We start from the raw sequence: 16,848 nt of genomic DNA on the forward strand, positions 1-16,848 counted from the left end.
CACACGCATACTACATGTTCTCTGACCTTTTGTTCCAAAGAGAGGAAAAAAACAGCGGAGAAGCATCCGTTCCGTTTCTAGTGTATGGGTGGGGGTTGGCCTACTGCGACTGCCATGTGGGACACACACGACAAGGCGACCCCCACATCCTCCATGCCGTTCAAAACTTCGCGACACGAAGCCCGAGGAGCAGGGGGTTTCGTCCTCCTCGCCGCCTCCGCCTCCCCCCCCCCCCCCCCCCCCCCCCACACGACCCCACCCGGCCACCTCCCTCACTCACCGCCTCTCCCCCCACTCCCCCTCTCGATACACGATCAGGCGACACGCCGTCCCCTCCTTCCTTACCCCGCGTAGCCTAGTGGCTTCTCATCGCCACCGCCGCCGCCATGCCGTCCGCCCCCCGCTCTCCGCGATTTCAAACGTTCCTCGTCCGGTGCGCCGCCGACGGGGCGGCGGACGTGGGATGCTGCCTCAACGGTCAACCCTGCGGATTGCCGGTGCTGGGCCGCCGTGGGCGGCGCCGTTGCGCGCTGGCCTCCCGCGGCCGCGGCCTCGGAGGCTCTCCCTGATACCCCGCGCTCCTCCGACGCATCCGTGTGCTGCGGCCCTCGTGCGCTGCTTCAAGTGTGAAATCGGTGAGCACATCATAACTCCCCAAATCGCATTTCAGATGAACTCGAGAGGAAAATTTCAACATTATTTAAATTCGTTGCCTGATTACGCCGGCTTCTCGATGGGAATTTTTGCAGATACATTTGCGTGTGCCACCCCTTCTTGCTAGACGTTTCCTAGTGTTATTGCTACTAGTAGATTCAAGTGAGATCAATCGCCATAATTGCTCATTTATTCAACTCAAATGTGAAAATGCTGAAAGTCTATTTAACACCAAAAATAATAATCTTAGAAAAAAACAAACTCGAGATATTTTCTCGTGCTTCTAGAGTATTCCTCCAGAAATAAATTAAAAAATACGGAGAAAATTAACCTTGGATGGGGAATGAGGTACAGCTAGCACAGTGAAAAAGAAGGCCAGGTTCTGCAGTGCAGGCTACAGTGAACTAGATATGCGTACGTGCATCAAGCCAACGTGACAAAGCCCATCTGAATATGCTCCTATTCTTTCTATGCTTAGTTACGTCATCAAGCTATTAATTGCGCCTACCACCGAAAGACTAACCAGGGGGTTTAGCAATTAACCAGGGGGTTTAGCTATTAATTGCGCCTACCACCGAGTATGCTCATATTCTTTCTAAGAGCAGGTACAATAGCATGCTATAAGCCGGCTGTAACCATATATCAAGAAGAAAAGAGAAGAGAGATAAAAAAGCGAGCTATAGATTTGTAGCCGGCTGCAACACGGACTTTAAGATGTTATATGTGTATGAGAGGTGGGACCGTGTATTAATGGTGCAGTATATTTTTATAGTTAACTATTGTATATTAGATTGGCTATGATATTTTGGAGCCAGTAGTTGGCTATATATTGACCTCGCTCTTAACCCCCTACGAATCCTTCTTGTTTCTTGAGATTTTGTTCGTGCACTGCTGCATTGGATTCTGTAGTTACCAGTAACAAACTTCCTAATGTGGTCAGGTTAAACCCCTCGCGAAAGGCGCGGGCGGGGGGCTTGTCCGGACGCGCGCGAGCCGAGCCGGAGCCGAAGCCGTTGCTGGTCCGAGCCGAGCCGAGCCGAGCGAGGCGTGGGGGGTGGTTGGTGTTGGTGGTGACGCCCGGGTAGTATAAGTGAAGTCCCCCTCAGTTGCATGGAAGGCGACCGCTTGCGCTAAGGCCAAAGGTGAGATCTCTCCCTCTCCCTCTCTCTCTCTCCTCCCATCTCTCCCTCTCCTCTGAATTTTTGTTCGTTTGCTTCCACCGATCAGAAGCCTCTCTTCCTCGCGGGGGAACCTGTGAATTCTCGATCGATCGCCTCTCTTCGTGCTTCGATTTCGCTGTGCTTGATCTCGCTCGCTCTTGCGGCCGCGCGTCTGTGTTCTACTGGTGTTGGTAACGTCGATCGCTCGCTCGCTCGCTGCTGGTGTTTCTCGTCATCGTGCGGTGGGGGGTGCGTGCGTGCGTGCGTGCGTGCTACTGGTTTGGTAAGCCCGCTCCGTTCTTGTCGTCGTCTGTGTTCTTGCGTGCTTCTGACCTTCTGTTGCTGATGCTGACGATGGTCTTCTCGGGTTTTGGTGCCGTTGGTTTTGCTGCTACTGGTGGTGGTTTTCGTGGATGGGATGAACTGAAGTTGCCGGAGGCGGACGAGCACCGCGATTCCATGGTGATCTCCGTTCGCCTCCGTGTTTGCAACTCCCACGGGTTTTGCTCGTTCCACCGTCGGATCGAAGCGTCCTCTTGTCGTTCTCGTCTACTAGATCCCTTCGGTGCACGGTGCAAGAGCTTCGTCTCTCTTTTTTAGGCCCTTCAGTCTCCAAAAAGTTCGTGAGATTTTTACCCTTCTTAGATCTTCTGGTGTTCGCGTGTTCATTATCGTTGCTTTTTTGGCTGCTGTTTCAGTCGTGATCGGTGGTTTTCTTGGAGGAGGCTGCATCCGAGTCTTCTCGGAATTAACTCGGTGATTTTTTGTTCTTCCCACCATCTGTTCCTGGATGCATCTCTGTCTTTTTTTCTTTTTTTTTTTACGGTGCTACACAGATGCGCAATGGCAACAGGAGGGTGGCTGCTTCGTCTCGATCTCTCGCTTGTTTCCATTTGAAACTATTTTCTGTTCCGGAATGTTCGAGATCGCCATTTCTTCATGTGGGTTTAGGGTTTTAGAACGTGTAGGCTTGTAACATCCTTTCTATCGTTGGGCTTCTGCTGCGATTGCTGGTCTTGTTGGGCGAGCGGAAACTGGATGTCTCTGCCCGTGCTTTTTACCTGTTATTTGGTTTAATTTTCTGCTTTTTATATGCCAAATCTTCATTAGGATTCCCTTCTTGCTGACCGAGTTATTTTTTTTTCCTGCAAGATCGACGCGTTCTGCTTATTAAGTGTATTAACACTTTTCCATTTTGTTGCCAGTTTCCGGGGGTTGTGCACTACTGCAGTGTTACATTGTTCGGCAGTTCGTTTTTGGTAAACATCTATCCATCCTTAGACCATAGTAGAACTGAAATTTGGGACCGCAGAGTTTTCTCCCCCTCGTTTATTCTTGTTCTTGAATGCTAGATTCGAGAATCTATGATTATACTTCCTTTTAATCAATTCCCTAAATTAGTCGTTACCATATGTTTTGATTATACTTCCTCGAGTGAATTTCTTCATTCTTCAGATTGTCTGGTTTATTCTTGCAAGATGATTGTAATCTTGTCTACTTTTTGTATGATGCAGTTGTGTTTGTTTTCACTTCCCTCTGTTGGAATGCACTGATAAAATTTACTATTATGCTGTGCTAAATTTCTATGTATTTTTTACTGTATCATCATAGTTCACCTTAGGTCTAACTTTCATGCTAGATCTTGGGTTCAAAATGATGGCATTTGTGTATCTTGAAGATTATAAATGCAAGATATAAAAAGAAGAAAAAAAATCCTGGAATGCATCCGTGGGACCTGTGTCTACCAAAAAATTGCTTTGTATGGACTGCTTTAGAGTCATGAGTCATCTTTGCTTGCTCGCTCATCAACAATATGTGTCCAAAATATTGGAGTTATGCTTTGAGCTTTGCAAACAGTGGCATACCGCGTATCTATTTTTTGTTTCTGCAAAATGCAGTTCAAATTCAAGCTAGTTAACCTTTCTATTCATTCTGCCCCAATAATTCCTATTCGTATTTTCACCGTTACTTCTAGTATTTAGGTGATCTGTAACCCGGTCTTAGTATGGAATTTAAGGATATTTTATTCCTATTATTATGTTTCAGCGAAGCAGACTCCGCTATGGCTCAACCTCAACGTCCCCTCCAAGTTCCTGACATAACAAAGTCTACTCATTCTGGAGGGAACACTGTACTTGCTTATGCTTCATCAGCTATGCAAGGATACCGTAGCACCATGGAAGATGCCGTGAGTAACCTTCCAGTCTTTTGTAGGAGAAATGGGGGGTTGACTTGCAACTAATTTTGGTGAAATTCTAAAGGCTAATTTGTGTACTCTTCTATTCTCCAGCATGCGACTATTGAAAATCTTGATGCTCCCACTAACACGTCATTCTTTGGTGTTTATGATGGCCATGGAGGTTTGATCTTCAATCTCATCCCCATATAAACAACAAAATTCAAATTTATTGTACTGATTGAGGGGATACTCCCTTCTCATTGTATAGGGCATATTTTCTTTAGGCATGCTCATTCTTCTTTAAAGCTACACTTTCAACTTTGATGTCTCACATAATATATTGTTCATAGCTACAAAACCAATATGATGAGAAAGCACTTTGACTAATTGTTGGTCAAAACCTACAAAGTTTGACTTCTTGAAAAGTATGCTCACCCTACATAGTACATAATGTGGGGGGAGGACTAGGCTAGTAAAATTTATAATATCCATGTACATGCAACCTTCATTGCACTCAAGAGTAATGTTGCGCAATGGTTATGTAAGATGAGTATCTCAATTATTTAACTTCTATTTCAGGTTCTGCTGTAGCAAGGTATTGCGCAAATCACTTGCACAATAAGGTTTTGGAGCAAGAAGATTTTAGCAGTAACCTTGCTAATGCATTGAGGCAATCCTTTTTCAGGTTGTTTTTACAGCTAGTTAATCCATTAACTCTATATTTTGATGCCACATGAGTTCTTTTTATAAGAATGTAAGAAACAACCATCGCCACATTGGTGTTCATTATTGCACCTGTTGTGCATCCAAATATAAAATATGTAATCCTTTTTCCTCCTTAATTGTTGCAGAATGGATGAGATGTTGAGAAATCAGGCGGCAAGCAAGGAATTAACTGAGTATGGTAGTGGCAACGAGTATTGGAGAACAGCTGGGCGGTCTTGGCTCAGATGTGCTCCTTGTGTGCAGGTAATATCTCAATTGTTCTGTAGATCGAGAATCTAAGGTTTTTATATTTTTGTTATTTACTTCAAGTTGGTTTTTGTTTTCCAGGGACCTGTCTATTGTGGACCATTAGCAGAAGGATGTACAGCATGTGTGGTTCTCATTAGAAATACGCAGATCGTTGTTGGAAATGCTGGTGATGCTCGTTGTGTAATCTCAAGGAATGGTCAGGTGCAGTGACTACTTTTGTTTTCAAATGCCTAGCTGGTATTTCCTTTTTCATAATGGATGATGCACTCTAATGTCACCTAACTATTCTGTTTATTTCTGTTGTATTCGAAGGCAATCGCTTTATCCAATGATCACAAACCAAATTTTCCGGAGGAAACTCAGAGAATAGTAGCTGCAGGAGGTTCCGTATCTTTTTCTAGGGGTTCCCACCGTGTTAATAATGGAATTGCAGTATCAAGAGCAATCGGTATAACTTATATGTTTGTTGGCGGTGTGAGGTCATACACAAACAATTTAATGTGTTGTAACTGGTATTCTTCTTCTTTATACAGGGGATTTATCTTACAAGAACAACAAAAAGTTGCGTCCTGAACAACAATTGCTGACTTGTTCTCCTGAAATTCGAGCTGTAAGGATAACTACGTTGTGTTATTGAAGTTAAGTTTGTCCCACTGGATATGAGCTGATGCAAAATGATCCCCTTTTGTCTCTGGCAGGACCAATTAACTGATGATACTGAGTTTCTTGTTATAGCATGTGATGGAGTCTGGTAAGTCCTCAGCTAAAAGTATCAGAAACAGTTCTTATATTTTTCTCCCATGTTCATGATTTCTTGCAGAATATAGGAACTCCAAATGACAATTCTCTCTCGTACGCTTATTTGTTTGTTCAAAATATTTACCGACAAAATTTGCAGATTTTGTTCAGCTCAGTTTGATTTACTGACTAGGCTACTTTACCACCATGTACATAAAGTCATTTTGTACAGTTGTTGAACCGGTGGGTCTAATTCCTTTCGTTAGTTTAGTGTGATGATAGCATTGGAGAGGTCAAATGTCTGCACCTCCCTATATATGGGTTCGGATGCTTTATTGTGTCCAGATGACTATTAACTTGGTGGCATGAATTTCAGTTTCACCTGTTCAGTTCGATGGAAATGACCATCGAATATATCTAATTTATATCATAAGGACTAAACTTGAAGTTCCTGGATGAGGAAATTATTTATGAAACCTGATGGAGTGGTGATAGGAATTTCACCCTGCCTGACCATTACTCTTTGACACAATTAATGTAACTTGCAGCTGTTTGCTCTATATTTACATATTTTTTTTGGTTTTGTAGGGATGTCTTGGCAAACCAGGCTGTGGTTGATTTTGTATGCCTTCACTTAAACAATGTGAGTGACATTCCCCGCCCCCTCTCCAGTGATACACTGTAACAGTAACCTTGCTACCAGATGAGGAAAATTTATCCGTGTGCAGATTATGCCTGTAGAAATGTCTTCATACTGAGAATTATAATTTTGTCCAGCATATCTTGCCCTGAATGTAGCTCTGACATTTAGCACAGACTATCCTCTAAATGGGATGGTGCCTGGCCTAGTTAAATAATTTTCTGTCGGATTGCTGTTTGTATAGTCTAAAAATGGAAGCGTGTGCACCATGTTTTGCATCTTTTCCATTTACAGTTATATGTTGTTATTCCTTTTGCCTTGACATATATGTATGATGTGACCAACACAGGGGGTGGAGCTGTCGGTAATCTGCGAGAGCCTTCTTCAGGAGGCCATTACACGAGACCCACCATCGACGGACAACATGAGCGTCATACTGGTTCGGTTCCTGCACCCAGAGGGCAACAGGGGGGCGAGGGCGGCTACTTCCAGCACCAGTACCGGCACCGTCCCCAGCCGCCACAGCAAAAGCATATCGCTTTGATCTCGATCCTTCTCATGCGGAGATGGGGGTGAACCTTGGATTTACTCCTTCGTAGGATTGCTTTCCATTGATGACTAGTCTTGTCGTACTTGGTACATTGACGACGGAGATTTGGCCTGGAGGAGGGGTCGCTTGAATTCGTTGCACATTCCTTTCTGATCCTGTTTAGTCTCGAGGAAGAAAATGCTTTAATTGACTAGTGGTACTCTTTTGGTAAAATGCCAAGCTGCCTTTACAGACTAGTAGTTCATTCTGCCTTTTATGATCTCTTCTGCTTTTTATGATCTCTCTTCATGCTTTGATCTGAATTCCCTGATGAAGCCTACATGAACGCATGCCATGCTATTTTGTTCACTTTGCATACACTGTGCTGTGCAAGTAGGCATTCTCAGTTGCTCTGCATTCAGAATAGCAGGGAGATTTTGGTTCGTGTTTCAATCTCGGCCATGCATGATGTTAGTTGTGGTCCTTGTGGAAGCAACCTGGATTTCTGGGATCCTCTGAACCGAGTGCTGCTAGCTCTGTCATCAGGAGATTGTTTTGGAGGAGATTGATTGTTGCTGCAACTAGTGGCGTGACCGGCTATTGTCTCCGTTCTATCCGCTGCGTGCAGAGAGGGCCAGGACTCGTATTGCCCGCAGTGGCGAACTGGCGGGTGACGGCCCTCCTCAGGATCGTCGGCGAGGACTCGTTTCTGTTACTTGTTACTACCTGTATGACTGTATCCCCGGTCGCCGCCGCGGGATCGCCGGAGCTCCGCGGCCGTCCTGAGTTGGGGCAGGGGAGAGAAGGGAACGAACTGGAAGACTGAAAGATGGGGAAAGTATTCATAATTGACCCCTACAGAGCGTGCCGCTGTCAAGGGTAGCGGTCCGGAATTTTGCAAATTGGACTCTGAACGATCTGTTCAGTTCATGGCAAGGAGAAATTTTCGATTTTCTCATCAATGGCTACTTGGTTTAACAGACTAGCTCTGAATCGGATCGCGTTTCATTCGTGTCCTCCCCGCTCAGCGCGCGGCGGCTTAGGGTGAGTGGTGCGGCCACTCCGGCGAGTACGTCGCCGTTGTGTGGCCGAACCGAACGCCAAAGGAAAGATAGGAGTAGCATCTCCCATTTCTGCCGTGACACCTCAATCCATTTCGAATCTCAACGTTGTGGCCCCGCCACGCAAACGTGCAAGTAATTTCAGGTGGCTGTATTATAAAGCCTTGACAGATGTAGTTCTAGCTTCACCAACAAACAAGAATCATGTCAGTTACATAGTGAGGTCAACAATTGATCTCTTAACACAAACAGCAACATGGAAACCAAGCTAAGGTACCAGATCATAATGTAAGAATGCTTGATCAGATCATTATAGTACTAACTTGAAAAACTGGGATAGTAAAGCAAAATTTTGGGCATGCAAAGAAAATACTAGCTGGCTCGTAAAGCAATCAACGGTACAATCAAGTGATCAACTGCAAAGCATATAAGTCACTTGCATTATATCAAATTCATGGAAGTGTGCAGCAAAATAGTGATAACTTAGCCACTGAGGCATTCGCTAAGTAATAGCTACAAAACTCCAATCACATAGAGACCAGGACACAAAAGACTACTGCAGCACCCTAACTTAGATGATGCCAATCTTGTTGGCCACGTCGAGAGCATCGTAGTCTGGTGTCAGCTTCACGTAAGCCTTCTTCTTCCCATCAGGCCTGGAAGACAAGTAGGGTCAGTTAACTACACTACCTAGCAAATCAAGCGATAAAATGAAGTATGAAGGAAAGTGCTAACCTGATCAGAGTGTTCACTTTCTTTGCCTGGATGTCGTACATCTTCTTGACAGCAGCCTTGATCTTCTTCTTGTCAGCCTTAAGGTCAACAATGAAGACCAGAGTGTTGTTGTCTTCGATCTTCTTCATTGCGGATTCAGTGGTAAGGGGATACTTAAGGATCTGGTACTGATCAAGCTTGTTCCTCCCAGGGGTACTGACTCTTGGGTACTTGGGGTCCCTAGACTTCTTCAAGGTCTTGGGGCGGTGAAATGTCACGGATGTGCGGATCTTCTTGGTCGTCTTCTTGGCTGTCCCAGACTTAACAGCCTTGGCTGCCTTCAAGGCTTGGGCCTTGGCATCACCTTTCTTGGCAGGAGCAGCTAGACACAAAATAAAACAATCAGTTCATGCATCTTAATTAAGCACCAAGCTAACGTTAAAAAAGCCAGACAAATGGATTCATAGACTAATTATACAACCCGACTACAGGAATACACTCATTTCCAATGGACCATATTCATCAATGCTTAGCAATTCAATACTTATTTTAAACAAATATGCATAAAAGAACTTATTCAGTACTAAGACCTTATATAGTGCAAGCAAGACTACATAATAATATGATGTACAAAACTAGAAATAGTTAAAAACAACCAATATGAAGCAATTTGCACATGGTCTGAAATCAAAAGAACATGTAAACATGATCCAGCAATATCATCTGTGTACCTTTAGGAGCCATTGGAGCTTCACAGGGCTGCCTCTTGAACTGCACACAAAGAGAACAGTGATATCAGAAGTATGAAACAGAAAAACTAAACAATACACCATTGCGAATTCAGCTATTTCATAATACATTACTAATATAGAAAGAGAAAGCCACCTAACTAAGCATAGAACTGCCACCTAAAAGGTATCTTGCTCACACATTTCACATTAGCCAAGTAAATCTAAATAAGCAATCAGGCAAAAGTTCGGCTCTACCATTTCAGTAAGTATAAGAGTACTAGTAACAGGCTAACAGCAACGATACATCCTATGTGGTAATCAAAATGTATCCTGTATTATAATCCAAACAGGGTAATTTCTGATGTGAAACCAATCAACCACCAAAAGCTAACCAAGACAACAGATTCAGAACTCACACAAAAAAAAAACCACCTTAATAGTCAACAAACAACTACATCAAGTTCAAATCAACCATAACGAGCACACTCATATCGCCAGCATCCCTAAACATCACCCACAGTTCTAAAGATTCACCGTACTAGACTGTGTAACACGCCATCCTAAATTGAATCTCCAGAAGAAAAGCACCAACTACTGGATGAGCAACGACCTGAAATCCACTACAAGAAATCGACGAAAAGCGCGCGCAAGTAGCGGATCCAGCCTCGCCCTCAGATTAAGGGAGAGACGCGAGCTCCATCCCGCGCGGCTACCGAGCACAGAAATGCGCTCGACTAAGACGAACACGAGCACGAGGACGGCGGGGGCGGAGGTGGTGGTAGCTGCGGCGGGGGACGCTTACCTTACCTCTCCGGGACGGCGGCGGCGGACGCGAAGCGAGGAGGGAGACGACGGCTGAGGAGAAAACCCTAGCGGCCTCGCGGGGCGGCGGCTTATAAGACGGACGCGAGCTGAGCTGCTCCCCTCTAGGGTTCAGGCGGGCTGGGCCGGAGCCACCGCGGCGAGAGGCTGCGTCGGCCCATCATCTCATGATGGATTAGTAAGGGAAAAAAGTACACCGAAGGTCCCTCAACTTGTCATCGGGATATAAAAGCATCCTCGAACCACAAAACCAGATATACGGGGTGCCTTAACTATACAAAACCGGTTACCCGAGGTCCTTTGGTGGTTTTAACCCCGGTATTGGCCTACGTGGCGCGTGGGACCCACATGTCATCGTGCCACGTAATTCCTTTCCCCCTCTTCTCTCCCTTTCTCCCTCTCTCTCTCTCACATACTCTTCTCTCGCAGTCGCATGCCGGCCGACGGGTAGGGAGCAGACGGCCGGGCGGCGGCCGGCGGACCGCAGCGTGCGAAGGCGTCCTCGCCCTCGTCCTCGTATGCCGAGGCCGAATGCCGAGGACGAGCGCCGCGTTGAGGCCTTCCACCAGCGGTTCGACACCGGCGCGACGGAGATGCCAACTTGCTTGGCACCGCTCGCCGCCGCCCTAGTAGCAGCAGCAGCAAGGCAAATTAGCGTGCACGCGACATGCGCGACCGTGGCAACGACGGCTTGCGAGCCGGCGAGCTGATGCCGTCGCTCCGGCGCGCCATGTTCGAGCTAGCTTCTCCAGTAGGCGCGATGTTCGAGCCGCAGGAGTTGAAAGCGAAAAAACCCTACTAGCCACTAGCCCACAACTCGCCTGGACGCGCTGTTGATTAATTTCAGCTGTGGCCCAATGCAAGCCGATTCTCTCGGAGCTGAACGGGAGGATGAATTAGTCTAGCAGGAGTTTGTTAGAGATGCAAATAAGTCGCGAATCAGTTGATCGTGACCGAGTCTAGCGCTGGCAGTGGCGCGGGTGTGTGCATGGAGTTCAGAGAAAAGCGGATCGTGGGATGGCGCGATTTTGCCTCGGATTCCTATTTTTTTGCGTTGAGTATAAGTAGTTCTCTTAGCTCTTTATTCTTTTTGTAAGGTTTACATTCAGTTGAATGAGAAAAACCCCAAAAAATTGCCCCATACATTCTCGCAAGAATTCTTTCTCTGAAACTTCTCCTCTGCTCTGTTTGCTGCTCTGTTCGTTGTTGCCGCTACAGTTCTTGCCGTGCCGGACGTGAATAGTCTGCCAGCAAGGTGTTTGATCGGAGTTTTTTGCTATCGCCAACAAGTGGTATCAGAGCACTCAGGTTGAGGGCTGATCTGACACCATGGCGTTGGTTCCGGCGGGAGCGGATCCGGCGAGGGGGAGCTCAGGGAGTGCTTTCTCCTACCCACAACTCACGGCAACGAACTACACCAGCTGGTGCATTCGGGTTCAGGCGATGATGGAGGACCAGGGCGTCTGGGACGCCATCGAGCCGGCGGCCGGGGTGGCCGTCGACCCAACAAGGGACAAGAAGGCGAGGTCCCATCTGCTGCAGTCCTTGCCGGAGGACTTGCTGATGCAGGTGGCGAAGAAGAGATCGGCGAAGGAAGTGTGGGATTGCTTGAAGACAAGGTTCGTGGGCGCGGACCGCGTTCGCGAAGCGCGCTTGCAGACGTTGAAGGGTGAATTTGGTGCCATGGTGATGGAGCCAGGGGAAACTCTGGATCAGTACGCGGGCCGCATCACCGCGATGAGCGTGCATCACTCGGCGTTGGGCTCGACGCTGGGTGATTCCGCGATGGTGAAGAAGCTGTTCGACACGGTGCCGGAAAAAATCGTCAGCCTCGTCGCAGGTATTGAGCAATTTTATGACATTGATACTATGCCATTTGAGGAGGCAGTGGGTCGACTGAAGGCCTATGAGGAGCGCGTGCGGAAGAAGAAGGCTGCTGCCGGCGGGGTCACCGCCGACGGGCAGGTGCTCCTCACTCAAGCGGAGTGGGAAGCTCGCTTCAAGAAGAACGGCGGGGAATCCTCGTCACCACAGAAGAACAAACCTTCAGGTGAAGGTGCTGGGCGCGGCCAGGGCGGTCGCGGTCGCGGCAGAGGCCGTGGCGCAAGCGGACGCGGCGGGACGCCGCGGGGCGACTCAGGTGCAGGCTCTGGCAGCGGTGGCCGTGACAAGAGTCACATCAAGTGCTTCAATTGCGAGGAGTACGGGCACTACTCTAACCAATGCCCACGTCCGAAGAAGAAGGGAGAAGCACATCTTGCACAGACGGAGGACGCCGGGCCTGCCCTGTTGCTTGCGGTGACGGAGGATGTGCCAGAGCGCGCGTCGTGCGGCTTGGTCGTACGCGAGCAGCGCGTGTGGCCCAAGCTGCTGCTGGCAGACGCTGGTGGACATGCTGGCGATGTCTGGTTCCTGGACAACGGGGCCAGCAACCACATGACCGGCGATCGAAGCAAATTCCGGGAGTTGGACGAGTCGATCACCGGACGGGTGAAGTTCGGCGATGCTTCCACAGTGCAGATCAAGGGGAAGGGGTCGATTCTTTTTTCATGCAAGAACGGTGATCAATGGCTGCTACAGGATGTCTACTACATCCCCAGTCTGCAATGTAACATGGTGAGTTTGGGCCAACTAACAGAGACCGGGCATCGCGTGGTCATGGATGAGGATGTACTCGAAGTGTTCGACAAAAGTCCATGGCGGCTGGTGATGAAGGTGAGGCGCACTGTAAATCGTCTTTACCGAATTGAGTTGAAGCTGGCGCATCCCGTGTCCCTGCTGTCCAGCCTCGACGACCCGGCTTGGCTGTGGCATGCGCGGCTGGGACACGTAAATTTTCAAGCAATGAAACTGCTGGTGGACAAGGAGATGGCGGGGGGTGTTCCGGCAATCGTCCACCCGAATCAGCTGTGCCAATCTTGCCTGGTGGCGAAACAGGCCAGGGCGCCGTTCCCGGCGGCGGCGCACTTCAGGGCGGAGGAGCCGCTCGAGCTGCTGCACATGGATCTGTGCGGCCCGATTACACCGAGTACGATGTCTGGTAATCGCTATTTTTTTCTGATAGTTGATGATTATTCCCGGTGGATGTGGGTGTTCGTGCTCAAGACGAAGGATCAATCGCTCGATGCTTTCGTAAAGTTCAAGCCACTGGCCGAGAACACAGCTGGGCGGCGCGTGAAGACGTTGCGGTCAGACCGGGGTGGTGAATTCCTGTCAGGCAAGTTTGCACAGGTGTGCGAGGAGGCGGGGATTCAGCGTCACCTGACAGCGCCGTACTCGCCCCAGCAAAACGGGGTGGTGGAGAGGCGCAACCGCACGGTGATGGCCATGGCACGCTCACTGCTGAAGGGGGTGCGCGTACCGGGCAGGTTTTGGGGGGAGGCGGTGCGCCACGCGGTGCATCTCCTTAACCGGCTCCCGACGAAGGCAATGGGTGATCGTACTCGTTCGAGGCATGGACGGGGAGGAAGCCGCAGCTGGGACATCTCAAGGTGTTCGGCTGCACGGCACACGCGAAAAACACGCAGCCGCACCTCAAGAAGCTGGACGACAGGAGTGCACCGTACGTGTATCTCGGCGTGGAGGAAGGGAGCAAGGCTCATCGTCTGTTCGATCCGCGTCGTGGGCGCATACATGTAAGTCGTGACGTTGTATTTGAGGAAAATGTGCCTTGGGAGTGGACATCAGCTGCAGGACAGGAGCCAGCGGATTTCGCGGTGGAGGAGGAGCCTGGTGAGCAGCTGCCGAGCCCGGCAACAGCGGCCGGCGCGGTACCGTCGTACCGGGCACCGTCTCCTGGTAGGCGCGCCGAGAAGGAAGCAGTGGTGGCGGCAGAAGAAGTACCGTCGCCGACAACCCCGGTGGCAGCATCACCGACTCTGCCTGGAACGCCCACGCCCAGTTCTCCATCGACAAACTCTGCCGGGGTGGTGCCGTCACCGGGCACAGATGACAACATCGATACTGATGATGGGCCTAGGCGGTATAGATCGCTGGCAGATGTCCTGCGTGAGGCCCCGCGTGTGGATTTGGTGGAGGACGAATGTGATGGAGAGGCGCTCCTAGCTGAGTCAGAAGAGCCATCAAGCTATCGAGAAGCTGCCGGCCAACCTGCGTGGGAAGAAGCAATGCAGAGGGAGATGGAGGCAATCGAGAAGAACAAAGCGTGGGAGTTGGCCATGTTGCCAGCCGGGCACCGAGCGATTGGGCTGAAATGGGTGTATAAGCTCAAGAAGAACACGGCAGGGGAGATAATCAAGCACAAGGCACGGTTGGTTGCAAAAGGATATGTGCAGAAACAAGGGGTCGATTTTGAAGAGGTGTTTGCTCCGGTAGCGAGGCTTGATACCGTTCGTGTTGTGCTTGCAGTGGCGGCTGATCGCCGCTGGCAGGTTCATCATCTTGATGTCAAATCGGCATTCCTTAATGGTGAACTTGAAGAAGAGGTGTATGTTGCACAGCCGGAAGGGTTTGCTAGATCAGGAAAAGAGCATCTTGTGCTCAAGCTGCATAAGGCATTGTATGGACTCAGGCAGGCACCGCGAGCCTGGAATATACGCCTGGACAGAAGCTTGAGGGAGCTCGGCTTTGATCGGTGTACGCAGGAGCAGGTAGTATACACCCAAGGCAGAGGGAGTGATGGCATAATTGTCGGCGTTTACGTTGACGATCTCATTGTCACCGGAGAAAATCCCTCTGAATTGAAGGTTTTCAAGGAACAAATGATGGGGGAGTTTGAGATGAGTGATCTCGGTTTGCTCACATATTATCTCGGGATAGAGGTTGATCAGGATGAGAGTGCTACCACATTGAAACAGACTGCATATGCCAAGAAATTACTGTCTCAGTTTGGGATGATGGAGTGCAACTCAGTTTCAATTCCAATCGATCCGAGATCGCAGCTGAGCAAGGATCCAGAAGGTCACCCGGTGGATGCAACTGAGTATCGGCGGATCATTGGTTGTCTTCGGTATTTGCTTCACACGAGGCCGGATCTGTCATATGCTGTCGGGGTGGCAAGCAGGTTCATGGAGAGGCCAACCGTGATGCATTTCAAGGCTGTAAAGCAAATTCTCAGATACATCAAGGGAACGATGGATTATGGTCTCGTGTATGCTGCAGGCACTAGGGCACTGGAGATTACAGGGTACACTGACAGTGACCTCGCCGGGGACTTAGATGATCGGCGCAGCACAGGTGGAATGGCGTTCTACATCAATCAGAGTCTGGTGGCGTGGAGCTCGCAAAAGCAAAAAACTGTGGCACTATCGTCGTGTGAAGCCGAGTTCATGGCAGCCACGACGGCGGCCTGTCAAGCGCTCTGGTTAAGAGTGTTGCTAGCAGAAGTGGCGGGAGTGGAGGAGAAAGCAGTGAAGCTCTTCGTCGACAATAGGTCAGCAATTGCATTGATGAAGAACCTGGTGTTTCATGGGAGAAGTAAGCATATTGACACCCGTTATCACTTCATACGGGAGTGTGTGGATGGCGGGCAAATTGTTGTGGAGTTCGTCCGGACTGAGGAGCAGCGGGCGGATGCACTGACGAAAGGGTTGCCGGCGGCGAAGCTGGCGACGGCGAGACACCTTCTTGGTGTTCGTTCACTAGGGCCACGGCAGAATTAAGGGGGAGATTGTTGATTAATTTCAGCTGTGGCCCAATGCAAGCCGATTCTCTCGGAGCTGAACGGGAGGATGAATTAGTCTAGCAGGAGTTTGTTAGAGATGCAAATAAGTCGCGAATCAGTTGATCGTGACCGAGTCTAGCGCTGGCAGTGGCGCGGGTGTGTGCATGGAGTTCAGAGAAAAGCGGATCGTGGGATGGCGCGATTTTGCCTCGGATTCCTATTTTTTTGCGTTGAGTATAAGTAGTTCTCTTAGCTCTTTATTCTTTTTGTAAGGTTTACATTCAGTTGAATGAGAAAAACCCCAAAAAATTGCCCCATACATTCTCGCAAGAATTCTTTCTCTGAAACTTCTCCTCTGCTCTGTTTGCTGCTCTGTTCGTTGTTGCCGCTGCAGTTCTTGCCGTGCCGGACGTGAATAGTCTGCCAGCAAGGTGTTTGATCGGAGTTTTTTGCTATCGCCAACACACGCCACCGCAGCTGGAGATGGAGATGGAGGACATCGAGGACATGCTGGGGCTGGCTAGGCCCACCGGCGGCGAGGCGCCTTCGGGGCTCCGTCTCCCGCTCGCCGCCGTCGCCGGTCCGCTCGCCCACGCGACATGGAGGACGCTGCCGCTCCCCATCCGTCGGCGCCGTGCGCGCGTCCTCCTGCCACCACCGCCGCTTCGCTGGTCGCCGTGCGCTTGCACGCTGCCTCCGCCGGCCGCCGCTTAGCCCCGCTCGCCGCCGTCCGTTGCTACTCCGTCACGGCAAAGAGAACTAAAAGAAGAAAAAAAGAAAGGGAAAAGTTGACGTGGCACGCTGGCATGTGGGTCCCATGCTAACTCAGCCGTAACGTAGACCAAAACCGGGGTCAAAGCCGTCGAAGGACCTCGGGTGACCGGTTTTTGTATATTTAAGGGACCCCACATATCTAGTTTGTGGTCTGAGGATGTTTTTAATATCCCGCTGACAAATTGAGGGACCTTTGGGGCCTTTTTCCATTAGTAAGTTCTCTCGCGGCCCAATACTCTCTTGATGGG

At 49.3% G+C, this 16,848-nt stretch overlaps 2 protein-coding genes across 5 annotated transcripts; one reads left to right on the forward strand and one right to left on the reverse strand.

Annotated features, from left to right (window-relative positions):
- The first annotated feature begins 309 nt into the window (after positions 1 to 309).
- LOC127771613 (probable protein phosphatase 2C 42) lies at positions 310 to 7,130 on the forward strand. 2 transcript variants are annotated; one of them, XM_052297544.1, is made up of 13 exons: positions 310 to 635; positions 1,595 to 1,796; positions 3,020 to 3,073; positions 3,861 to 4,002; positions 4,105 to 4,174; positions 4,573 to 4,678; positions 4,845 to 4,962; positions 5,047 to 5,169; positions 5,281 to 5,416; positions 5,502 to 5,578; positions 5,667 to 5,719; positions 6,295 to 6,349; positions 6,696 to 7,130. In XM_052297544.1, exons 4-13 carry the CDS (start codon positions 3,877 to 3,879, stop codon positions 6,888 to 6,890), a joined length of 1,059 nt encoding a protein of 352 aa, XP_052153504.1. In that variant the 5' UTR covers positions 310 to 635; positions 1,595 to 1,796; positions 3,020 to 3,073; positions 3,861 to 3,876; the 3' UTR covers positions 6,891 to 7,130. The 2 variants fall into 2 exon arrangements, with proteins under 2 accessions (XP_052153504.1, XP_052153505.1); XM_052297545.1 differs by lacking the exon at positions 310 to 635 and having other exon boundaries at positions 719 to 1,796.
- Positions 7,131 to 8,345: 1,215 nt separating this feature from the next.
- Positions 8,346 to 10,316, reverse strand: LOC127770658 (60S ribosomal protein L23A-like). Of its 3 annotated transcripts, none has more exons than XM_052296453.1 (4): positions 10,184 to 10,316; positions 9,382 to 9,421; positions 8,672 to 9,032; positions 8,346 to 8,592 (listed from the first exon to the last, which is right to left on the reverse strand). In XM_052296453.1, the coding sequence occupies exons 2-4, from the start codon at positions 9,392 to 9,394 to the stop codon at positions 8,508 to 8,510; spliced, it is 459 nt and encodes a 152-aa protein (XP_052152413.1). In that variant the 5' UTR covers positions 9,395 to 9,421; positions 10,184 to 10,316; the 3' UTR covers positions 8,346 to 8,507. The 3 variants fall into 3 exon arrangements, with proteins under 3 accessions (XP_052152413.1, XP_052152414.1, XP_052152415.1); XM_052296454.1 differs by having other exon boundaries at positions 10,189 to 10,268; XM_052296455.1 differs by lacking the exon at positions 10,184 to 10,316 and adding an exon at positions 9,992 to 10,113.
- Between the last annotated feature and the right edge of the window lie 6,532 nt (positions 10,317 to 16,848).

This window comes from Oryza glaberrima, chromosome 4 (genome assembly GCF_000147395.1).
Source record: "Oryza glaberrima chromosome 4, OglaRS2, whole genome shotgun sequence".
NCBI lineage: Eukaryota > Viridiplantae > Streptophyta > Magnoliopsida > Poales > Poaceae > Oryza > Oryza glaberrima.

Bases quoted from the DNA above. Each gene is read 5' to 3' on its own strand.
- LOC127771613 (XM_052297544.1), top strand. From the start codon at position 3,877: ATGGCTCAACCTCAACGTCCCCTCCAAGTTCCTGACATAACAAAGTCT. The intron at 4,003-4,104 runs GTGAGTAACCTT...TCTATTCTCCAG, and splicing joins GTAGCACCATGGAAGATGCC to CATGCGACTATTGAAAATCT. The intron at 5,720-6,294 runs GTAAGTCCTCAG...TTGGTTTTGTAG, and splicing joins ATAGCATGTGATGGAGTCTG to GGATGTCTTGGCAAACCAGG.
- LOC127770658 (XM_052296453.1), bottom strand. The intron at 8,593-8,671 runs GTTAGCACTTTC...CTTGTCTTCCAG, and splicing joins AAAGTGAACACTCTGATCAG to GCCTGATGGGAAGAAGAAGG.